Consider the following 25,384-nt stretch of genomic DNA (forward strand, 5'->3'; position numbering starts at 1 on the left):
ATGTTTCCCTTTTTCCAGTCACCAGGGACTTTGCCTGACTGCCAGGACTTTTCAAATATGATGGAGAGAGGCTCAGCAACTGCATCAGCCAGTTCCCTCAGGACCCTAGGATGCATGTCATCAGGCCCCATAGACTTGTAAGTGGTTAGTTTCATCAGGTGGTCTTGAACCTGTTCTTCACTTACAGTGGGTGGGACTTTGCTCCTCCAGCCTCCATCTACGGGTTCAGGGAAAAGAGAGATGTGGGAAGCCTGTCTGTCAGTGAAGATGGAGGCAAATAAGTTGTTGAGTACTTCAGCCTTCTCCATGTCTGTCACTACCAGTTCACCCTTCTCGTCCATCAGAGGGGGTACGTTCTCCTTGGCCTTTCTTTTCTGAGCAATGTACCTATGGAATCCCTTCCAGTTATTCTTTGTATCCCTTGCCAAGCTCAGTTCCATCTGTGCTTTGGCTTTCCTGATCCCATCCCTGCACATCTGGACCACATCCCTGTATGGACCACATCCCAGGCTATTCTTCCCTGCTTCCACTGCCTGTGCATTTCCTTCTTGCACCCCAGTTTGCCCAGCAGGTCCTTTCTCAGCCATCCTGGTTGTCTGCCCTTCCTGCCCACTTCTTTATGCAGGGGGATGGAGAGTTCTTGCACTTGAAGGAAAACATCCTTAAAGAGCTGCCAACTCTGTTCAGCTCCTTTGTCCCTAAGGACAGTGTTCCAGGGGATCTCAGCTATTAGGTCTTCAAATAGCTTGAAGTTTGCTCTTTGGAAGTTCAGGGTCCTGATTTTGCTCTTTTCCAGGCCTGTATTCCTCAAGATCGCAAACTCAGACATGGCGTGGTCACTGCACCCTAGCCTGCCTCCAATCTTGACCTCTTTAATGAGCTTTTCTGTGTTGGTGAGCACCAGGTCAAGTGTGGTGGTTTTGCTTGAGTGGGCAGCCGAGCTCCACCACAGTCACTCTCTCACTCCCCCCTCCTCAAAGAGGAAGGGGGAGAAAAGACAGCACAAAGAGCTCAAGGTCTGAGATGAGAATGATTTAATTAAAGGGAAAGGGAATGGGGAGAAAAAGAAACAAGGCATGGAAGCACAGAGAGAAAGGAGAAAAAAAAAAAAAGTTATTCTCTACTTCCTATCAATGAGCGATGTTTGGCCATGTCCTGGGAAGCAGGGCCTCAATGCATAGCGGTTGTTCAGGAGGACCACCCCCTCCCCCACGAGAGCCCCCCTTTTTATTGCTGAGTGTGACATCAGGTGTTATGGAATATCCCTTTGGTCGGTTTAGGTCAGCTGCCCTGGTGATGTCCCCTCCCCATCAATTGCCCACCCCCAGCCTGCTGGCTTTTGGGGGCTTGGAGGGAGTCCTGATGCTGTGCCAGCACTATGCAGCAATAGACACAACACTGGAGTGATACCAGTGCTGTTCCAGCTACGAGTGCAGAGCACAGCACTGTGTGGGCTGCTGCAGGGAAAGGTGACTCCATCCCAGACAGACCCAACACATCAAGTAATGCTTCTCCTCTGGTTGGTTTGTCTGGTACCTGTACTAGGAAGTTATCCTCAGTGCACTCTAGGAACCTTCTGGATTGTTCACAGCTTGCTCTGTAGTTTTCCCAGCAGACTTCCATGTGGCTGAAGTCCCCCATCGTGGTGAGAGCATGTGAGCACGACGTTTCTTGTAGTTGAAGCAAGAAGGCCTCATCCACAGGCTCCCCTTGACCGGGTGGCCTGTAGTAGACCCCAACCACAAGCTGTCCTTTATTGGTGCAGTCTTTAACTCTCACCCACAAGCTTTCAACCTGTCTGTGGCTGTTTCTCAGAGGCAGCTTTTCACAATCAATCCCTTCCCTAACACGGAGGGCAACACCCACTCCTTCCTTTCTCTGTCTGAAGAGTTCTGAAGAGTTTGTAGCTCTCTATTCCAATGTTCCAGTTATGTGATCCATCCCACCCTGTTTCAGTGATAGCGATCAGGTCATATCTGTTTAATTGCACCATGGTTTCCAATTCCTCTTGCTTGTTTCCCATGCTGCATGCATTGGTGTAGAAGCATTTCAGCTGGGCAATCAGTTGTATCACGTTTCCAGAACCCTTCCAGACTGCATTGGGACAGTTCACAAGTCTTCCCCTGCCGTTACTTAGACTGTTAGCAGGTATGCTTTCTTCACCGCTCAGAGGTGCATCCCCTTCCCCCCCCACATCTAGTTTAAAGCCCTCCTGAGAAGCCCAGCCAGAAGAGCTCGCTAAGAGCTTCGTAGAAGTCCATGTAAGGACTTAGTTGAGGAAAAACAGATGCTGGCTGGCTGCACAAGAGGAGTTCAGCAGAAATAGAGTAGAATTGTCCATTATATTTCTGTTGTGTCTCCTGTGCCCACAGTGAACTATCAGCAGTTTGAAGTTTATTAGATTTTTGGCAGAGCAAAATTCTGTATGCCTCATCCATTTACTGGCTGATAAAACTAAAATTTCAGTTTTCCTGGTTGCTAGGTATTAAAGTATTTTAGTGGCCTATAGGAAATATACAGAAGAGGTATTTGGAATGCTTGTTAAAATATTAAAATTTAATTAGCAGATTAGATAAATATTATCGTTTAACACTAATTAAACTTGCAAGGCACCGTGTATTAGCCAATGTGTCAACCAATATTACATCAAATTAAGTATTTGTGTAGGTTGGAAACATAAGCAGCACTTTTTTTTTGCAGTGCTTTTGAAAGTTTAACAACTTTTTAGTAACTTCTGTACCTGCTTTTCTGGGATTTCTGTATTTAGATGCGTGATTGTCAACTGTTCCTACTGACATGGCAGTGTATATTAATCTAAAGTTGTTCCACCCAGCCATGTTACATAGAACACAGTTCAAGAAACGTTGATCTGAGGGATTCAAGCGATAAGAATGAATTTGCAGTTATTTCTCCAAGTAGTGACAGGCTTTTCCTATGTGTTATCAAGAACTTGGATAAATTTGTTTTTTTGTACTTTGTTCATTTTTACAAAACTTGTTTACTTATTTTTATGTTGAGAAGCTTCTTGCAATGATATTCTGGAATAATAAACCAAAATAATCTGTTTGTTATTCTAATATAAGAGTAAATTTGTTATTCTAATATAAGAATTTTCTGAAAAAGGATTAGCTAGAGAAGTCAGGTACCAGGTTTGTTGGACAAATGCTTCATAAATATGTTCAATGCTAAATTAAGCATACATTGCGTAAATCTTGCTGACTTCCACACGAGATCCAGAAGTTCTATTTGTTCTTCCTTATAGAATGATGGTGTTTCTAAATAAAACAGTAGCTTCCAAGGGGGTTTCTTATCTAAAGACTGTAAACTTATAACAGTAACTTGGTTATTGACTTTGATCTGCATGAGATTTTTGCGTAGAGTTGCAATATCACAAAAAAAAGTTATTTACTTACCTGCAACAGGATTAATTTTTAACTTTTTAATCAGTGATTTTACTTTCAACTAAAAGGATAGGAACAGTGGAATTGTACAAAGAATTGTCCAAACTTGAGATTCACCTGCTCTTCTTTGTCTTTTCTTGCCTCTATCTGCTGGGATCTCCATTTAGTTGTATGACTTGACCTGAATATCCAAGAAGATGTAGTGTGTTTGTTGTAGAAGAATGTTGATAATAGGTACATTTGGAATTCATAAAATGAACCAATATGAAGGAGTGAAATTTCATGTTAAAGCATAAATTATAAATGATTATATGAGCATCTGGTTTATGAATATATACTGCTTGTGTTTTGTATTTTACCTCTTTGGATTTGATAAAAGCTTTAAGGAGATGTTTACTTTCTTGAGGTGATTCCAGCTACTTTCAAAAATTCAAAATAGTATTAATAATCTCAGAGACTACACAAAGGGAACAGTATATCAAGGTAGTTTTTCTCTTTCTGGGGGTTATGATAACCCCTTGCTCCCCAAACTGCTAGTATTCTACGTTAAAATCAAAATATTTAAAAAGCATGCAGAAGTAATATAATAGCAAACTCCAGCAGAGTTCAAGAAGTCTGGTATTTTTTAGCTCTCAGCATCCAAGTAGTAGAGCTGGTTGAAAATCTTCTTCTGAAGTATTCTTCTAATGGGAAACAGGCTACCTGTAAATTTAGGTTTTACTGTTAGCTAAAGCAAAAGCTTTCTTTAACCTAGATTGTGCCTCCTGGCTGAGAAATCCTGAAGTTAGGAGTTTCATGTCTTCATGGTAGACTCTGAGCTGTTTTGCTTTGGAGCTAGGACTTTCAAGCCCCATGGGAACTTTAATTGTTGTTTATTGTGGCTTTCTGTTACTTCCCAAGTTGGCCAGCTCCTATTCTGATGGGGCTATCAGGGTTCAAAAGGGTTACAACATTTTTTTTTTTTCTTTTCTTTCTGGTGTCTCTACATGAAGTTTCAGAAACTGCATTCTTTACTAAATGTTTTAAGTCTTGGTTTGTGTCTTTCATAAAAGAAGAACTTGGAATTTCCTGAGAACAGGAATTTGGGATTTTGGGTAGCTTCAGTGATGTTTCTGGTTCAGAATGTTCCCCTTCAATTGTTTGTTTTATTTCAGTTTTGTTACAGTAGATCTCGTCTCATTTTCTATGAATAGATCTTGTATCTTGCTGATATTCACTTGCTCTGGCTCTGTGGTCTGTAAAGTAATCTGTAATAGCGTGAGGCTTGCAGGGTTAGATCAAGGAATGCATTGGCTTCTGCAGTATGTCGTAGAAGAATCTGTAAACAGTCTTAACCAAGTAATGTGGTTTTTATTACTGTATGTGTATCTTGAAGCCTCGGGGTTCGAACTCTGCAAGTACTTTTCTTCTCTTCCTTTCTTTTGAATCTGAAATACTTCCACAGATTTCTCAGACTTCCCCACCCTGTTCTGATCTCAGCCAGGTAGGCTAAAACTGCTGGTCTCCTGTTATGAGTTAATTGAAGAATTGGAGAGAGAGAGAATGTATTTCTTCTGTAATGGGAAGGTTTTTTTTTTTTTTTTTTTTTTTAGTAATTCTTATGGATGAAACAAAGTATTCTGAAGTAAGATATTACATGGTCCCACACAAGTCTTTTGCCCTCATTTTTAAAAGGAAGTTTTTTTTTAACCTTCACTCTGCAATCTGTTAGACTTTCTCAGACAATATTTTGAGATAACTGCTGTTAATGTGAAATGGCATCAGCAATTTAAATTTTTAAAATTTAAAAATTAAAAAAATCATTGCTACTGCTAGGTGGCTTTAATTTGCACTTGGGGTAGAGAAAATATTAAACTTCCTTAATAGAGCAAGATTGAAAATTGCCTGGAAACTGAATAGAGCAATGAAGGAGGTAACTGAATGACTGCTCTGTGAAGGCTAGCTGTTTAATGCTTAAGTGCAACATTTTTTGAAGTTTCCTGCAAGTTTTTTTTTTTTTTTTTTTTAGTAGCGTTGATTATGTAGAAATTGCTAACACACTTGGCATTGGTCTTTACCAAATACCTGTAGTTGTTCTGGTCATGTTAAGGTCTTCACATTCTGATTGTTACATACTTGGTCAATTATAATGGTCATTGGCACAGCAGCTTTTGGGATCTGAGATGAAGAAAGTGTTGTCTTATTTGTTACTTGATTTTTTTTAATGTCTTCAAATGATGACATTTGAGTAATTTATGAATTTTAAATATCCAGAAACTTAAATTTTGAGTGTCGTGGAAAATTGGAAATTAATGTGTTCTGTGGGAGTGTACTCTGATACTTCTACAACTTATTCTGTAATAGTACTGAGTGATTCAACAAAATACTTGAATAGACTCTGCACAGAATCCTGGTGTTGTCTGTGTTGTATATGTTTTTTTTCTCTTTTTACAGTTTGTATTTCTTGCTGTGGCTTTGTTACAGCATAACCAGATGATGGTACTAGACTTCTTGTAACCACAGTGAAAGTGTTTTACCTGATTTAAGACATCATTTTTTGTCTGTGCAGGATTTCTCACAATTTCTAGTAATCCTTATAAACACTCTTTTGCAAGTCCTAGGACCCTATTCTATTGTAAGTATAGTTTTGTGAAGGTTGAGTTTCAGGGATATTGGCAAGCTGGGTAAGGATGTCCTTAGGGAATAAAATAATGTAAGAAACACTCTGTAGCCAATAACTTAAGCTCAGGGGAGGATCTCAGTGAAGTAGTAATTTATTCACAGTTGCAATGGGGGGCATCCCAAAAGCAGGAGGGTGCCTACTGGTCACATAATACAGTTTATATACTTTCTTGACGACCAGGGCCCTCCCCTGTTTCCCCATTGATTGGGTAATCGAGGTTCACAACCTATCCGATGCTTCACAGACAATACATGGCCTTCAGTTGCTGGCCTGTTAAATTTCAAATTTCTTTTGACTTTTTTACTGCTTGAAGTGGTAATGTTTCTTCACTTATCTGACTTGACACTGTGATCTTCACCTATTTGCTCTAAGGAGTCCAGTTGTCTGCATTTTACAAGGTTGTCTGTTAAGCTTTCTTATCACTACAAGCATATCTCAATGCCACATTCCTTCCCTCTAAACAATGTAACTCTGCAAAAACAACGCTTTTATTCCCACAATTCCCCCCCCCCCTCTTTTTAAATAAATTGTTGATTTTTGCAAAACTTTTATCTGAGGTGTAATTTAGTAGGTATCTTCCTCTTCTTCACCTTCTTTGCTTTCCATCTCCTCTACTATCATCACCTTATCTGAGTAAGGTGGTGGCTCCATGGTCATTTGTTTCAATAGCGCAGTTTCCATTAACCACTGTACTAGTCCTCTTACACAGGGGATAATGCAACAACCAATGGCTGTCAAAACTCCTGCTACTACAATCAAGGATGTAAATGTGGACACTACCCTCCATTTCCATTTACCAAACCAAGATTCCAAACATCTTATTATGGAAGTGTCTGTCCCTAATTTTTCTGCCAATTCACTGGCAAGGGTGGTAAGCCCTTGCAGTGCTCTAGTTACTGTGCCATCCGGGGCAGTATTGTTGGGGATAAAAGTGCAACAATGGTTGCTCAGTATCACACACACACCTCCTTTCTCCACGAGCATCATATCTAATGCTATTCTGTTTTCCCAAGACATTTTGCTGGGGGCATCTGGTTGTTCAGTGATTCCTCTTATCGCATCTCTTGCATAACTTATGAATCTCTGCTGATTATAATAAATATAATTAATCCAATCCACATTCTTATTGATTGCTACCCACCAGAACAGTGACTCAAACCCTGCAGCAATTTGATTCCTAGCTTTATGTTCATTGGGAACTCCTCTAGGCACCCCAATAGAATCTATGTATACTCTATCATCAAATGATACTCCTAAGCTTCTTTTACTTCTTCTGGGTATTTGTGATGTTTCTCTTTCAAATGCCAGGGTGAAGGGTATAGCTATTGAACAAGTGCACAAGTGCCTCCCCAATTAGATGGTAGGGTGGACCATGAGATCTTCCCTCCACAGTACCACCAGAGATCTGCCCTGGGGATCTCAAGTTTTGGGCAGTTTCCCATCAAGTCCTTGGTAGCATTCAAGGTCCTCGTGCACAAGGCAAATTCTCCCAGATGCCGGGTAGCACTCACACCCTGCTGTGAGAGGCAAGCTGTATGGTTACCTATAGCTGTAGAGAATGCAGGGGAAACCCTGATATTGCTATCACACAAGGAAGGGAACAGCAAAGAGAGAGACTTACAGGCCTCATTTCCCCAGGCAGTCTTGGGACAACGTAATCATACATCGCATCCCCTGGGAACCCCTGGTCCACCCCAATGGGAAGGGCACTATCTGGGTAATCGGTCATCCCGAGGCACAAGCATAGCAATTGCTGTGGTTGAGACTCTGGACAGTATATTTGACCCATTCTATCCAGGCATTCACATCCCCATACCCTGTTTCAATCTCAAATGTTTGAACTGCTGCATTTCAAAGAGGGCCTCCTGTTTTCTCCTTGAGTTTCTCCCCTTCTCTGATGGCAACAGAGGATTGTTTCCATACAGCTGTTTTCAATCCGGCTGTTGGGTCTCTCCCAGTTATTTGTTCTCTCTGCTCAATTGTTGTTGGGCATTTAAATCTCCACAAGCTAACACCTCACAAGCATCAAACGTGATGGATTGTGGTATGTAACCCTCTGTCACATTCACCCATTTTTTTAGTGGGGTATCCCATCTTACTATTATGTGGTCGTGCCTTTTCCAAGTTTCCAAATGCCCAAGGCCTTCTCTGAGGCCTACAATCACTAAAAACAAAATTAATAATCGATTTTTCCCTGTCATTATTTTTAACCCTTAGGTTTCCGAATAATTATCAATACAAAGAATAAGATGTACACTCCTACTATAAGAAACCCCCCTTGGGAGCACTTCGATTTGCTGTAGGCTAGTCCTTTCTCTCAATCACAAGTCACACTCATTAGTTACCTGTGAAAATAAAAGGTTAGTTTACAATTGTAAGCTTCTATCCCGCTCAGAGTCCATTATGAGATTTTTCTCTTCGATTTCAACTTCCAACAATTCTTCTGTAGGAACAGCTTCCCAGGTACTAGGGTCGATGGATGCCTTCACTCGAGTGTAATGAGTTCAATCTTTTTCCGCAGTTCCTATGGCTGTTTCAGTGGTTAGTAGTACTTGGAAGTGTCCTTTTCATTCAGGCTGGAGTTGATCCTTTCCAGGTCCGAATCGGGACCCAGTTTCCTGGTTCATGGTGGTGAATGGGGAATTTCAAAGGTGGGGTTTGAGCCAACAACCCACGGGTCCTGAGAGATGACAAAGAAGAGGACAAACCCTAAATACAGTTCTTAAGAAAACTCTCATTTCGAATTGCAGTATCTCATTCCTTCTGCCCGGATAGGGTAATCTGAACAGCATCTCATATGGTGAAATTCCTATATCCTTTCTTGGTGCTGTTTGAACCTGTAGGAGTGTTAAAGGTAAGATTTTAATGGAGGAAGTTGGGTTTCTAACACTAATTAATTTAATTGCTTCTTTAATGTCTGTTTCATTCCCTCTACCTTCCCAGAAGAGGAGGGGTGCCAGGGGGTGTGAAAATCCCGCTCAATCTCTAAGGCCTGCATTAACACTTGCAGTACTTGTGAAATGACTTCCTTGATCAGAATCAATGTTTTCAACCATCCCATATCTAGGGACTATTTGCTCCAGTGATACCTTAGCCACCGTGTTTGCAGTGGCAGATATGGAGGGGAAAGCTTACACCCATCCAGTCACATGGTCAATTACGACCAACAAGTACTTAAGTCTCCCTACTTTAGGTAACTCAGTAAAGTCTACCTGTATACTTTGGAAAGGTCAAATCCCTGGCTCCCGTCCCCCTCTAGGTGGGTTACAGATGACCTTTTTATTTACCTTTTGACATATGATACATCCTCTGCATATTTGCCTCACTGAAGTGTATATTCCTACAAAGACATACATTCTTAGCACAACATCACACATTGCTTGCACCTCCCAATGACTCTCTTGATGTAAAACAGTTAATATTTGCCTCACTGGTGCTTTATTCAGCATTTCTCTCCCATCAGGGACTGTCCATTTTCCTTCAGACCTCGTGACTCCTGATTCCTTAAAAAAATCGTTCTCTTAAGATTTTTTAGTTCTTTCTTAGTTTTCAACAATTCCCTGAATCCTCTCTGGATTTATTCTTCGTTTTCCCTCATACACTGGATGCCTTAAATACCTGACTTCTCTTTCTGCATATTGTAGAAAGCACCTTCATGTAATCACTGTTGATTATGTCTCTTCGCGAACGCTAACAGGGTGGTAAAGTATACTTGAATTCTTTTTCCACGTATTGTAATTTATTTTTCAATACTCCCAAGCCCAGCTTTCCCAGAAAGTTGAATAGCTTGTTAGTAGCTTCCTTCACAACTGTTTTCTCCTGTCCTGACAATAAAAGATCACCCACATATTTGTAACAGTAATATCTCCTTGGGTGGTTGTAATTGCTCCAAAATCTGTTCTAGAACTTGCCCAAATAAATTGGTGGTCCTGTAAACCCCTGAGGTAAAACTGTCCATCTGTATTGTTGCTTCCACCCCCATTTCAAGGTCTTTCCAGTCAGAGGTGAATATATCTTTGCTCTCAGGGCCTGAGAGCACTCCATTAATAACACTGTTATTCCAGTCTAACAATTTACTGTTTGAATGCCCAATTTCCTCATCAAATCCCTTTCCAACAAGTTAGTCCCTGCCTTGGGTACATACAATAATTGCCCAGTGATCATTTTATCCCCTAGTCTCAGCTTGGTATCCCCCAGAAGTGGCACTGTTATCCCAGTCCCTTCTACCCCCATCACTTTTTAGGGTTTCATCAGTTAATTTAATCCCTGATACTTTACAGGCCAGTAATGACCTAGCTGCCCCAGTGTATTGGGTTCACATGGCAAGGTTCTGGAGGCCTACAGTGGCAGCTCCCGTGAGAAGAATTCAGAAGTTGCCCTGTGGCAGATAAGGGACAGTTTCAGCCGGCCCCAAAGGGGCCCTCCGCTGCCCAGAGCCAAGCCATGAGCACATCCAAGAAAATGAAAACAAACAAACAAAAACCTGCTGCTCAACAGCAGCTGGGAGAGCGAGGAGTGAGAAACCTCCCTGCAGACACCGAAGTCAGTGCTGAAGGAGGGGGAGGAAGCGCTCCAGGCACCGGAGCCAAAGCCCCCCTGCGGCCTGTGGAGAGGCCCCTGGTGGATCAGGCTGTTCCCCCCCCACCCAGCCCCCTCCCTTCCCTCACGGATACTTGGGAAACTGACCGAACACCACAGCAAATATACCAAAACATTTAGACTGTTACTTAGATAATGCCTACATCCTCTTTCCCTGCTCATTCAACTTCAAACAGCTCTCTCAAACACTACATACCACACCTTTAACACCTTCAATAACCCTTTTAACACTTCTTTCTCCAGCCTGTGCTTTCACCAAAGTCTCAGTCATTGCCCAACTTAATTCCATACCTTTCTCCCTCCAGGATGCTGAAACAACATATCAGTATATCATATTTCATCCCATTTTCCTTCTCTCCTCCTTCTTCCACTCCGGATATTCCTTCCCGAAGTGGCCAGTGTGGCCACACTTAAAACATCCCATCAAAGCCTGTCCCTGCTAGGATTCAGGCCGCAACACAGGCAGCCTTCCTTGCCTGCAATTCCTTCATCTCTCTTCCTCTCCTTTCCATCCTGGCCCCGACTCCCCCTGAAGATTTTCTTCCTCTTTCTCCAACCTTCTGCCTCACTACCTGGTACACTGTGAATAGCATTAGTTTCGCTCTCTGCTTTGCCTTCTCACCTCCCCTCCTGACATACACCTTCAAGGCCTCCCTCAGGAGGTCCCCCCAGTGACTGTTCACTACAACCTCCCACCCTCTGGAGCCCCTCCACCATGTATCTGACCAGGCTCCAACCACAAAATGAACTTTCAAGAGCCCATGGGATACCGGGTCCTCAGGATTCATCCACGAGTACTTTGTCATTCTGACCCCAAGTCTCTCATATGATTTCTGTGTTGTGCATTATTATTATTCCAGCCAGGATCGGCAAGTGGGTATTTCTGCCCTACCGGTATTACCCCTGGTCCTGGAGGATGAGCCCTTTCCCATTCTTGTATAGCATCTCTCCTCCTGATCATTCCCATTTCTCCCCCTGTAAACAACATACTTAGTATAGACATCATTTCCCCCCAAAGAGTTAGGCCCTAGGAACTGGTCTAATTGTTCAGCTAGCCTGATGGGGTCCTCAATAAAAGACTTCATCTCCTTCTTAAAACCCCTAACACCTCTTTGCCGGTAAGGAGAAGGGGGAGTTCACCTATAGAGGATACACAGTTAGTGTTAATTACTACTGTTAGTATCAGGGCAGGCAAAATTCTCAATATCTCTTCTACCTTGTTCTAATTCTTACCAGAGCCTAGAGTGCGCTCTTCTCTAGGGACAGTGTTAATCGCAGTCTCTGTCTCCCTTCCTGGAGTGACTGCTGCTGCTGCCGGTGCAATATTAGGATTATAGGAAGCATAACTTGGCTCCTTCTCTGAAAAAGGAATCTTATTGTTTACATATAAATTTAAAGCCTGAATTTTCATCAGACCCATATTTTGGCCAAAATACTGCTGTTTCCTTAATTGGTTCTTTTGTCCAGACTGATACACAATATTTAACCTTTTTTTTTTTCTTTTATCATCTCCTCTAATTTTGAGATTATTTTTCCAATTTCTTATCATTCTTCAGGAAGAACTGTTAGTAGGCACTCCCCCAGGGATACCTCCCTGTCCCCTGGAACCCATATTTTCCCATTTCTTCTAGCCCTTGTCAGTATGCTGCTACAGAAATTTCCCTCCTGCAGGGTACCACACACTAACGTTCTGATTCTGGAAAATGGGGGTGTACTGCCAAGCACTTTACCGTGCAAGGGGTACCGCACACCTATGAGTTTACCAGATTCCCTGGTGTACTCCCAAGCACTTCCCCGTGCAAGGGTTATCGTACACCAAATTTCCCTAGTGTACTGCCAAGCACTTCCCTGTGCAAGGACTACCGTACACCAAATTTCCCGAGACTTTTCCTTTCTCTCCCTTATCTCACGCTTCGTCCGTCGCAGAGCTACGGAACCGCGGATCAGGACTCCACACTCACTTTGTACAAAAGTACGTCTCAATCACACATCATACAGTGTGTCACCCGATCCCCAAGGGTCATATTCCCACAATTAGTGAAGGATTTGAGGGATGTTGGTAGGACCTTTCAAGTCTTGGTCTTTTCCCTGTGGAGTGTGTGCATGAGCCCTGCCCCATTGTGCTCTGCATGCCAGCATCTCTAGGGGACTGGGTCCTAGCACATGGTTACACTGTGCTGTATACAGATGTGAGTTTGTGGATTCCCAGTGCAAGAGCTTGTGCCTTTCTCAGCAAAGCTAGACCCGGTGTGTTGGTAAGGCTTGCTTGCTTGAATGTGTTTTAATATAATTGTGTGGCTTTTCTACCCTTCTTGGAGCCAGGAAGAGAATGAGATGGCTGTTCACCATATATACTGTAAATACTTTCTCTGCCTTGTCTGCCCCATCTGCTTGAACACATCTCAGTGAAGTAGTAATTCATTTACGATTGCAATGGTGGGCGTCCCACAAGCAGGAGTGCACCTACTAGTCACGTAGTACAGTTTATATACTTTCTTTCTTGACAACCGGAGGAGCGCACGTACTAGTCACATAGTACAGTTTATATACTTTCTTTCTTGACAACCGGAGGAGCGCACGTACTAGTCACATAGTACAGTTTATATACTTTCTTTCTTGACAACCGGGACCCTCCCCTGTTTCCCCATTGACTGGGTAATCCAGGTTCACAATCCATCCGGTGCTTCAGAGACAATACATGGCTTTCAGTTGCCAATAGATGACTTTCAGTTGCCGGCCTGTTATAAGTCAAATTTCTTTTGACTTTTATACTCTTTGAGTTGGTAATGTTTCTTACACAGTGATTTCCACCTAATTGTTCTAAGGATTCTGGTTGTATTCATTTTACAAGGTTGTCTGTTAAGCTTTCTTACCACTACAAGCATATCTCAATACCACGTTCCCTTCCCTCTAAACAATGAAACTCTGCAAAAACAACATTTTTATTCCCCACAATTAGGACAGGAAATAATATTATTAATAATAATAAATGTTTACGAAACAAGTGATGCAGTGCAATTGCTCACCACCCACTGACTGATGCCCAGCCTATCCCCGAGCAGCCGCCCCCCCCCATCCTGGCTAACCACCCCTATATATTGTGTAGCATGACATCAGATGGTGTGGAATACCCCTTTGGCCAGTTTGGGTCAGCTGTCCTGGGTCTGTCCCCTCCCAGCTCTTGCTGCACCTGCAGCCTGCCCACTTGCAGGACAGAGCAAGAAGCTGAAAAGTCCTTGGCTTAGTGCAAGCACTGCTCTGCAACAATTAAAACATCAGCATGTTATCATCACTCTTCTCATCCTAATCCAAAACATAGCACCCTACCAGCTACTAGGAGGAAAATTAACTCTGTCCTAGCTGAAACCAGGACAAACTGTAATTGGTCTTAGCAGCTTAGAGTAGTTTTTAGAACAAGTTGCAGCCCTCTCCCTCACTTACACCCACAATGGAAGTCAATAAATACAGGCATAGTCCTATGAGTGTGAGTTCACTGTGATATAATTGCCAGGAGCTAAAATAAAAGTGTCTTGACAATCAAATAATACATAAAGTTCAAAAACTCTCCTAACTTTTTTATATATTTCTTTGTGTGCTTACAAGCTCCAAACAAATAGTTTTAATCACTACAGATTCGATACCTAAATCAATCAGCATCTACTCTGAGCTCCATCAGATTTAAAGGCATCCCCTACTCTGAGGTAGGATTATCCCCATTGAACACTGAGGAGGGACATTAACAGATGCCACGTCATATCTTCCAACCAATAATGCTTCCTGCTTTTCATCAGGGCAATTATCTCTGAGCTATCATCCCATCTACAGGAGGTATTAAAAGGCTGCAGATAAAATTGTTATTCACAAAGCAGACTATTTGAAAGCAGGACTTCCTACTCACAGACTCCATTTTTCCAAAGTCTTGGTACAGAGAAAAGCCACCATTGTACCACAGGTGCACTCCAAAGATGAAATATCAATTCTAGAGAGTTTCCACATTGCTCAAGCTGAGCCACCATTTTTTGACACTTGCCCACATCCACAAAGGAAGCACGCAGGAGCTACAGAGCTTAGGACAAATGAACAAACTTAAAGAAATAGTTCATTTGGCAAAAGTGCAGCTGTGATATCCAAGTTTTTTCCCTACCTTACGCTCCAGGAAAATGCATTACAAGAGGGTAGTTGCAGGCTTTCTGGCGGTGTACAAGCCTCTCACAATGCGACTGGTGATTTCACATCTATCAGACTGAAGCATTCAAGCTGCATCCACACCAGGAGCACCACAGTCCTTACAATGAATGCTCCTTACTACTGTTATAACTACAGGCCATTACCTTTCATTTAGGATACATTTAAAAGTAAATACAGGCATGAAATACTGAATGATTTAAGAGAATGTTCTCTTAATAGAAATGTTCTCTTATGATAGGGATAACTCATTCCTAGGACTCAAAATTAATTGGGAGAATATTTTCATTGATATATTTCTAGGCTGTAAAGTGGCACTTGAGTGACAGACAGTTACACATCAAGCAGTTTCTGTTGCACATTGCACACAGGAACAGATATGGCAGGAAGGAGGAAAAATAAGCCTAAATACACCACAAATAAAATTTGTGTGCTGCCTGTATGTTCAATGCAGTCAACCACAAACATTTGCATTAAAATAGTTCAGTAAATAACCACCCCACACCTGAGATATTTACAGCCGCATTAGTAAATACACTTTCTCTTTCACAGGGAGGGTGGTAATTTATTAAACCACCCAAACAAGACATCTTGCAACCACCAGTTGTCCTTTAATTAGGAAGAATCCTTTTGAAAGCAGAGCAAAGGTCTAGATGACAAAGCAGGTGCTTTCCATGTAAGTTATCCAGGAGCTGCCATTCATCACGCTTTTACCTCCTTTGATGAACACGTTGGCATGGACTGAAAGAAAAGGCTGTGCACCAAGGCAAGCCCATCACACTCAGCTCCCCACAGCCCCACACCTGCCAGGAGCGACAGCACACCAGCGGGAATAACCATGAGTTTTGGAGAAGTGCCGCCAATTTGTTTGTTGCATTTATTTACTTCCATATGAGCTATGAGACAGAAATCCCATATGGCAATGCTTGTGGTTTTATTGAAAGAAGAAAGGGGAGGAGGTCTGTTACTCCATGCAAAAGGGAAGGTGGTTTGCTGCTGGAATAGGATGTGCCACATCCCATCCCAGAGCCCAGGCCCCAGCATACCTACGAAGACCTGCCCCTGCTCAGCACCTCATCCCAAGTAGTGGAGGATCCAAATATCAAAGGGGGAAAGGGATTGTATCCCAGGAGCTGGCAGGGCTTGTAGAAACGGCTTTAAGCTAGGTATGAAGGGGGACGGGGGGGAAATGAGGCTCGATAGAGATGAGACTGGGGTCCCAGTCCCAGGGTTGGGGGTGAGGGCAATGGCACAACTGAAATGCATCTACACCAATGCACACAGCATGGGCAACAAACAGGAGGAGCTGGAAGCCACTGTGCGGTAGGCAAACTATGACCTAGTTGCCATCACTGAAACATGGCGGGACCACTCCTATGACTGGAGTGCTGCAATGGATGGCTGCAAGCTCTTCAGAAGGGACAGGCAACTAAGGAGGGGTGGTGACATGGCTCTCTATATTAGAGAGTGTTTCGATGTTGTTGAGCTCGGGGCTGGGAATGATAAAGTCAAGTCCCTGTGGATAAGGGTCAGGGTGCTGGTCAACAAGACAGACATCCTAGTGGGGGTCTGTTATAGGCCGCCAAACCAGGATGAAGAGACGGATGAGGAGTTCTATAAGCAGCTGGCAGAAGTCGCTCAATCACCAGCACTTGTCTTCCTGAGGGACTTTAACCTCCTGGACATATGCTGGAAATACAATACAGCCCTGAGGAAGCAGTCTAGAAGGTTCCTGGAGTGTGTGGAAGACAGTTTCCTGACTCAGCTGGTTAGTGAACCTACCAGAGGGGGTGCCCAGCTAGACCTCCTGTTCATGAACAGGGGACTGGTGGGACGTGTGGTGGTCAGGAGCTGCCTTGGGCAGAGTGACCACGACATGGTAGAGTTCTCTATTCTTGGTGAAGTTGGGAGGGGGGGGTAGTAAAACTGCTACCTTGGACTTCCAGAGGGCAGACTTTGAATTGTTCAGGGCACCGGTAGGGAGGGTCCCTTGGGAGTCAGTCCTGAAGGGCAGAAGGGTCCAGGAAGGCTGGATGCTCCTCAAGAAGGAAGTCTTAAAGGTGAAGGAGCAGGCTGTCCCCGTGTGCCATAAGATGGGACGGTGGGGAAGAAGACCGGCGTGGCCGAACAGCGAACATTTGCTGAGTGTCTGGGAGAAAAAGAGAGATCATGTCCGGTGGAAGAAGGGGCAGACAACTTGGGGAGAGTACAAGGAAGTTGCCAGCATATGCAGAGAAAAAATCAGAAAGGTCAAAGCCCAGCACGAGCTCAACCTGGCCACTATAGTTAAGGATAGCAAAAAATGTTTTTATAATTATATTAACGGCAAGAGGAGGGCCAAGGAGAATCTCTGTACTTTACTGGAGGCGGCCCGCGGGGGGGCCCCCCGGACGACACATGACAACTGAGGATAAGGAAAAGTCTGAGGTTTTTAATGCCTTCTTTACATCTGTCTTTACTAGCCAGACTACTTACCCTTGGGGTACTCAGCCTCCCGACCTGGAAGTCTGGGACAAGTAGCAGAAGAAACATCCCACAATTCAGGTGGAAACACTTAGAGACCTGCTGCTCCACCTGGACTGTCACAAGTCCACGGAGCCAGATAGGATCCACCTGAGGGTGCTGAGGTAGTTGGTGGATGTGACTCCTGGGCTGCTTTCCATCATCTATCAGCGGTCATGGTTATCCAGAGAGGTCCCGGATGACTGGAGAATTGCTGATGTGACACCCATCTATAAGAAGGGTTGTAAGGAGGACCCGGGGAACTACAGGCCTGTCAGCCTGACCTTGGTGCCAGGAAAGGTGATGGAACAGGTCATCTTGAATGCAATCACACAGCATAAGGATGTTGTACAGCTGCGCAGGGACAAAATTATAAAGGCCAAAGCTCATCTGGAGCTCAATCTGGCTACTGCTGTTAAAGATAAAATAAAATGGTTTTATAAATACATAAACATGAAAAGGAGGACTAAGGAGAATCTCCGTCCTTTACTGGATGCGGGGGGAATCTTAGTGACGAGAGCTGAGGAAAAGGCTGAGGTGCTTAATGCCTTCTTTGCCTCAGTCTTTAGCAGCAAGACCAGTTGTTCTCTGGATACCCAGTACCCCGAGATGGTGGAAGGGGATGGGGAGCAGAATGTGGCCCTCATAATCCATGAGGAAATGGTTGGCGACCTGTTACAGCAGTTGTTCTCTGGATACCCAGTACCCCGAGATGGTGGAAGGGGATAGGGAGCAGAATGTGGCCCTCATAATCCACGAGGAAATGGTTGGTGACCTGTTACAGCAGTTAGATGTACGCAAGTCAATGGGGCCGGATGGGATCCACCTGAGTGTGCTGAGGGAACTGGCGGAAGAGCTGGCCAAGCCGCTTTCCATCATTTATCGGCAGTCCTGGCTATCAGGGTAGGTCCCAGTCAACTGGCGGCTAGCAAACGTGACGTCTATCTACAAGAAAGGCTGGAGGGTACATCCAGGAAACTATAGGCCTGTTAGTTTGACTTCAGTGCCAGGGAAAGCTCATGGAGCAGATTATATTGAGTGTAACTACGCGACACTTGCAAGGCAAGCAGGCGATCAGGCCCAGTCAGCATGGGTTTATGAAGGGCAGGTCCCGCTTGACGAACCTGATCTCCTTCTATGACAAGGTGACACGCTTAGTGGATGAGGGAAAGGCTGTGGATGTGGCCTACCTTGACTTCAGTAAGGCTTTTGACACCGTTCCCCACAGCATTCTCCTCAGGAAACTGGCTGCTCATGGCTTGGACTGGCGTATGCTTCGTTGGGTTAAAAACTGGCTGGAGAGCTGGGCCCAGAGAGTTGTGGTGAATGGAGTTAAATCCAGTTGGAGTCCGGTCCCTAGTGGAGTCCCCCAGGGTTCGGTACTAGGGCCAGTTCTCTTTAACATCTTTATCAGTGATCTGGATGAGGGGATCCAGTGCACCCTCAATAAGTTTGAAGACAACACCAAGTTAGGTGCATGTGTCGATCTACTCAAGAGTAGGAAGGCTCTGCAGGAGGATCTGGATAGGCTGGACCGATGGGCTGAGGTCAACTGTATGAAGTTCAACAAGGCCAAGTGCCGGGTCCTGCACCTGGGGCACAACAACCCCAAACAGAGCTACAGGCTGGGAGATGTGTGGTTAGAAAGCTGCCTGGCAGAGAAGGACCTGGGAGTTTTTGTTGATAGTCGGCTGAATATGAGCCAGCAGTGTGCTCAGGCGGCCAAGAAGGCCAACAGCATCCTGGCTTGTATAAGAAACAGTGTGGCCAGCAGGATTAGGGAAGTGATTGTCCCCCTGTACTCGGCTCTGGTGAGGCTGCACCTCGAGTACTGTGTTCAGTTTTGGGCCCCTCGCTACAAGAAGGACGTCAAGGTGCTTGAGCGAGTCCAGAGAAGGGCAACAAAGCTGGTGAGGGGTCTGGAGAACGTCTTATGAGGAGCGGCTGAGGAAGCTGGGATTGTTCAGTCTGGAGAAGAGGAGGCTCAGGGGTGACCTTTATTGCCCTCTATAGATACCTGAAAGGAGGCTGTAGCGAGGTGGCGATTGGTCTATTCTCCTACCTGCCTGGTGATAGGATGAGGGGGAATGGGCTAAAGTTGCTCTAGGGGAGGTTTTGGTTGGGTATTAGGAAGAACTTCTTTACTGAAAGGGTTGTTAGGCATTGGAATAGGCCGCCCAGGGAAGTGGTTGAGTCACCATCCCTGGAGGTCTTTAAAAGACGTTTAGATGGAGGTTTAGTGGAGGACTTGTTAGTGCTACGTCAGAGGTTGGACTCAGTGATCTTGGAGGTCTCTTCCAACCTAGATGATACTGTGATTCTGTGAGTCTGTGACACCCATCTATAAGAAGGGTTGTAAGGAGGACCCGGGGAACTACAGGCCTGTCAGCCTGACCTCGGTGCCAGGAAAGGTGATGGAACAAGTCATCTTGAATGCAATCACACAGCATATGCAGGACAACAATGGAAACAGGTCCAGTGAGCATGGTTTAAGGAAAGGCAAGTCCTGCCTGACCAACCTCATCTCCTTCTATGATGGGGTGACCCGCCTAGTGGATGAGGGAAAGGCTGTTGACGTAGTCTACCAAGACTTCAGCAAGGCCTTTGACACGGTCTCCCACAGTATTCTCCTGGAGAAGCTGGCAGCCCATGGCTTGGACAGGTACACTCTTTGCTGGGTTGAAAACGGTCTGGTCGGCCGGGCCCAGGGAGTGGTGGTGAATGGAGTGAAATCCAGCTGGTGACCGGTCACAAGTGGTGTTCCCCAGGGATCGGTGTTGGGGCCCATCCTCTTTAATATCTTTATTGATGACTTGGATGAGGGAATTAAGTGCATCCTCAGTAAGTTTGCAGATGGCACCTTGCTGGGGGAAGTGTCGATCTGCCGCAGGGTAGGAAGGCCCTGTAGAGGGACCTGGACAGGTTGGATTGATGGGCAGAGGCCAACGGGATGATTTACAACATGGCTAAGTGCTGGATCCTGCACTTCGGTCACAACAACACCATGCAACACTACAGGCTTGGGGCAGAGTGGCTCAAAAGCTGTGTGGAAGAAAAGGATCTGGGGGTGCTGATCGATACTTGCCTGAGCGTGAGCTGGCAGTGTGCCCAGGTGGCCAAGAAGGCCAACAGCATCCTGGCTTGTATCAGGAATAGTGTAGCCAGCAGGACCAGGGAGGCAATCGTCCCCCGTACTCTGCTCTGGTGAGGCCACACCTCGAGTTCAGCTTTGGACCCCTCACTACAAGAAGGACATTGAGGCCCTGGAGCATGTCCAGAGAAGGGCCATGAAGCTGGTGAAGGGCCTGGAACACAAGTCCTATGAGGAGTGGCTGAGGGAACGTGGGTAGTCTAGTCTGGAGAAGAAGAGGCTCAGGGGAGACCTTATTGCTCTCTACAACTACCTGAAAGGAGGTTGTGGGGAGCTGGGGGTCAGCTTGTTCTCGCAGATAACTAGTGATAAGTCGAGAGGGAATGGCCTCAAGTTGTGCCAGGGGAGGTTTAGGTTAGAAACTGAGAGACATTTCTTCTCAGAAAGAGTAGTCAGGCATTGGAATGGGTTGCCCAGGGAGGTGGTGGAGTCACCATTCCTGGGGGTGTTTAAGGAAAGGTTGGACGTGGTGCTTAGGGACATGGTTTGGTGGGTGACATTGGTAGTAGGGTGATGGTTGGACCAGATGATCTTGGAGGTCTTTTCCAACCTTAATGATTCTATGATAATGTGTATGGAAGAAGGTTGCTCAGTGGTGTGGATGAGATGCTTTGTTTTTCTGCTGCAAAGACTAGAAGAGTAAAGGGTCAGGAAGATGATTAAAGGAAGGGTAATATATTCTATGCTGCTGGGAGCCTGGAAGGAAAACTCAAAGTTGGCCTGAAGTCAGCTCACCCACATAGTTGTATTACTGCATAAACTTGGTGAGCACATTTCCAGCAGAAATTCCTGTGAATGTTCAAGAGCTGGAAGCTGGCACTGCAGATTTGGGCTATGGATGACCATGAAATAGGTAATCAGTCATGAAAGCCTGAAGTCCTTCAAACCTGGTCATGCTGGGAAAACAGGTAAGAAAGAACGTAAGAGCAGAATTAATATTTTAAAGCCAAACAGCTGGTTAATGTATAATACCTGTCCCACTTGTCATCTGACATCGTTCATGCTGGCAGTTGAGCATGGACCAGACAGGGACTTTAGTCTTCAATGTGAGGTCAGCTGCCATCAGAGCTCCTGCCAGCCCCAATTAAAGCTGAAGGGATGACAGCCGGTCATTACAACGAGCAAGGTGCTGCCATGGGTCCCATGCTGCCACAGGGGACACCAAGGAGAAGCTGGGGCTACACCGTTTGCATCAGAGCATTAAGCTTGCATTAAGTAAGGAAAGACTTTGGGCACTGTTTTGGTACAGACTTTGGACCGTAAGTCTCTCAAAACCCACACCATTTTGAAGTCTCTTCTTGATCTTTGATTGTACTGAAAAAGAAACAAATACCCCAACAGATCACACTCCTTGGTCACCCCAAGACCACCACAACCACTACAATATATAACTCGATATCACAGCTAGACCTACCCCACTCTACTAGGCAATCACTTTTGCTCCAGGAGCAGAGAGAAGCAGCAGTGTGTTAACCCCTTAGCTGTGATCAAATGGCGATGACTGATTTATATAGCTGCTACGCCTGCACCCAGCTGGAGGGGAGGAGAACCCTGCTCCAGTGGAGCACAGGCTGCATTTTACCCATCTACCCTGGAAGATGGCTGAGAAGATGAAAACACTGCTGAACTTGCAGACATGGTGGTACTGGTAAGCCAGTATCTAGTGAACTTTGAAGTATTTACAGAAGACCAAGCAGCTGGACAGATGCTCTTGAGCAGATGTCTAACACCAGGAGGCAGTAGCAGGATGTTTTCCCTGGAACACAACAGCAACCAAAGAGGGTTTAGCATCTGTTTAAGTTGGACGTAACTCTGCCAATCTTCTGGGAAAAGCTGATTCATAAAGCAAGAGGAGGGCCAAGGAGAATCTCTGTACTTTACTGGAAGGGGGGGGGGGGGGGGAAAATGACAACGGCGGATACGGAAAAGGCGGGGGTTTTTAATGCCTTCTTTACATCTGTCTTTACTAGCCAGACCACTTACCCTTGGGGGGTACTCAGCCTCCCGACCTGGAAGTCTGGGACAGGGGGGAGAAGAAACCCCCCACAGTTCAGGCGGAAACGCTTTAAAGACCTGAAAGGAAGTTCTGGCGAGCTGGGGGTTGGCCTCTTTTTGCAGGTAGCTAGTGACAGGACTACAAGGAATGGCCTCAAGTTGCACCAGGGGAGGTTTAGGTTGGAAAGTGTGAGACATTTCTTCTCAGAAAGAGTGGTCAGGCATAGGAACAGGTTGTCCAGGGAGGTGGTGGAGTCACCGTCCCTGGGGGTATTTAAGGAAAGGTTGGACGTGCTGCTTAGTGGGTGATATTGGTGGTAGGGGAATGGTTGGACCAGATGATCTTGGAGGTCTTTTACAACCTTAATGATTCTATGATTCTTCTATTTGTTTTCAGGTGGAGGTGGAAGTATCTTACTGTCTTTTCATCTTCTCAGGGTTACACTTCATTTTGGAATGATTGCATCTCCTCAGGTTTGCGTGGCTGCATGTTAATCGAATTGGCATTGCGAGGGCGTCTTCAGCTAGAGGCTTGTGGAATGAGGCGCAAAAGTCTATTGACAAGAAAGGTAAGTGGGAGGAATGTGGTCATATTTGCTTTTGCATCATGTTCTTGCAATGCAGTAGTTACAAATAAGAGTCAATTTTAAGGTAAAACTTTTATTTTTTTTCTTTTCCTATAAATGGGCGTAGAGATTCTGAGTAGTGACTTATGTTACAGGCACAGAGTTATTATCTAAACTGTTTCAGTGGTGAGCTGAAGGGTATTGTAAAATTTTCTGTACTTGTTCTCAGTTCCTGTTTGTTCTCTTTATGTGTTCCTGCTGCTGTTGGGAGCCTTTCACAACAGCTGGGTGTGGCTATGGCCAGTGTGCAGTGATAACAGTTGCTGCTGGGTTCCAGCAGCACCAGTTGTGATCTGTCGAAGGAACTGGCTTTTGCAGTGTTGGTGAGATGTGGGCTGGGGCTGAGATGGACAGCTAACTGACAGCGAGTCAGATGTATCCTGAAAACCACCAGTTAGTGCTGGCATACACAGTATCCTCTGCACAGTATGCTTTGCAGTGCATAAGAAGGAAACATCCTTGTACCTTGGGCCCCAGAGAACACAAAACTCTAGCTAAAGTGTGTGACTGGTGTGTTAAACTGATTGTACTCACTGAGCTTTAAGATGAGCAAATTTTTAAGGTTCTTTATTGAATTAGGCTGAAGATTTGAAGCTTTAATTTATTGATTTTGCTGTTGTTTTTTTTTTTCCTTAGTACAAAATGTGCAAAGTCATACTGTTTGAATTCTACTGTTTAAAAAGTCATACTGTTTGAATTTCTACTTCATCAGCATTAGTGGATACTTGTAAAATAAGTTTATTGAATACATAGTCAAATATTTCTATCCACCACAAGTAAATTCTCTTTCACAGCCTGTTTCCCCGTCAATATTACGCTTTGCTGTTTTTTTTTTTAAAGGAAAGCTTCCAAATTCCCTAATCTCCCAGCTTCCTTCTCCTCCAAAGAATTGAACCTCTGTTCAGGCAAACAGCACCTGCTTCTTTTAGCTTCATTTAAGCATATTCAGCACTGATTAGTTTCTACATTTTTTTTCCTCACAAAGCTTTTGGCTCCTTAGGGATTCAGGAATGTTCTTTAACAGTTATTTTCTTTCTATGCAAACCTTGTCAGGTCTGTCTATCTGAAGTTTTAACTGCCCTTTTTTTTTTTTTTTTTTTTTTTGGAAAATGGAGAAATAACCTGTGCATATCTTTACTACAGCATACAAACCAAATTCTTGTCTGCCCCCTCCTCCTTTTTTAAAATTTTATCGTGATTTTTAGGGGTGGGTCTGTCTGTGTTCTTCTGGTTTTTTGTTTTGTTTTGTTTTGTTTTGTTTTTGCTGCTTAAAGGAGAGCTAAATCTAACTAGTATTCAATGCCTTTTTCTTTTTGTTGTAAGAAAATCTAGAGATTTTTGTAGGCGGTCGCATTCTATGAAAAAGACAATATAAAATTAAAATGAAGATTGATTTCTGCTTACAGAATTTCATGCAAGTAAAATCCCTAACTACTGATATCTATGATGTTTCTTCTGTCCTACCCTACCTCTAAGTTTAGAAGTAATTCTCATGTGTCTTTTTTCATTTTATGTAAAGTCTTGCATTAAGATGAAATTGCAGTCTTGTTCCCATGTTTAGTAGATTTATGTGCCTGAACTCTACCAAGTGTCCACCTCCACCCCTCCTTTGGTACAAGCTTGCAGGCTTTGCTTGCTTTAATTCTGTACTGGGTCTGGCTGGGATGTTAACTTTCCCTGCAGCAGCCCATACAGTGCTGCGCTCTGCACTTGTAGCTAGAACAGCAGTGGTATCACACCGGTGTTGTGTCTGCTGCTGAGAAGTGCTGGCACAGCATCAGGACTCTCTCTGACCCTCCTAGGGGGTGGGCAAAAAGTGAGACAGAAACATCAGCAGGGCAGCTGACCTAAACCAACCAAAGGGATATTCCATACCATATGATGTCACACTCAGCAATAAAAGGTGGAAAAAGGAAGAAGAGGGGAGGGGTGGGCTCTCGTTGCGAAAACGTCTGTCCTCCTCCCGAACACCGGCTACGTGCGTTGAGGCCCTGCTTCAAGGACGTGGTCAAGCATCGCTCATTTGTGGGAAGTAGAGAGTAATTTCTTTCCTCTGCACTTACACATAGCCTTTATTTGTTTTGTTTAGTTATTCCCTTTCCCCCTCCCTTTTCCCCTTTCCCTTTTTTCCCTTTAGTTGAATTGTTTAATTAATAATAATATTTCCTTAATTATATATATATATATATATATTTTTTTTTTTCCCCTCTTTAATTAAATCATCCTTATCTCAACCCGTGAGTTGTTATTTCCTTTACTTCTT

The 25,384-nt window shown here is 44.3% G+C and overlaps 1 protein-coding gene and 2 long non-coding RNA genes across 5 annotated transcripts in view; 2 read left to right on the forward strand and 1 right to left on the reverse strand.

The window, feature by feature from the left end:
- The window catches only part of LOC118159708, a 22,463-nt gene extending 13,101 nt beyond the window's left edge, over positions 1-9,362 (forward strand). The window contains exon 3 of the long non-coding RNA XR_004747213.1: positions 9,257-9,362. This is a non-coding gene — a long non-coding RNA (uncharacterized LOC118159708). The remainder of the gene's footprint in view (positions 1-9,256) is intronic.
- Positions 1-25,384, forward strand: part of LOC118159706 (Golgi phosphoprotein 3-like) — a 58,699-nt gene that overhangs the window by 14,668 nt on the left and 18,647 nt on the right. The window contains exon 2 of one of the 3 annotated variants that reach the window (XM_035314270.1): positions 22,893-23,064. The exons of 1 other annotated variant lie outside the window; for it this stretch is intronic. In XM_035314270.1, coding sequence (XP_035170161.1) covers positions 22,893-23,064 — 172 coding nt within the window. The remainder of the gene's footprint in view (positions 1-22,892; positions 23,065-25,384) is intronic. One more of the 3 variants, XM_035314269.1, reaches the window with a different exon arrangement.
- The window catches only part of LOC118159709, a 22,140-nt gene continuing 3,661 nt past the window's right edge, over positions 6,906-25,384 (reverse strand). The window contains exons 2-3 of the long non-coding RNA XR_004747214.1: positions 11,298-11,303; positions 6,906-7,028 (exon numbers count right to left, since the gene is read on the reverse strand). This is a non-coding gene — a long non-coding RNA (uncharacterized LOC118159709). The remainder of the gene's footprint in view (positions 7,029-11,297; positions 11,304-25,384) is intronic.

The sequence above is a fragment of the Oxyura jamaicensis genome, unplaced genomic scaffold, assembly GCF_011077185.1.
Source record: "Oxyura jamaicensis isolate SHBP4307 breed ruddy duck unplaced genomic scaffold, BPBGC_Ojam_1.0 oxyUn_random_OJ71745, whole genome shotgun sequence".
NCBI lineage: Eukaryota > Metazoa > Chordata > Aves > Anseriformes > Anatidae > Oxyura > Oxyura jamaicensis.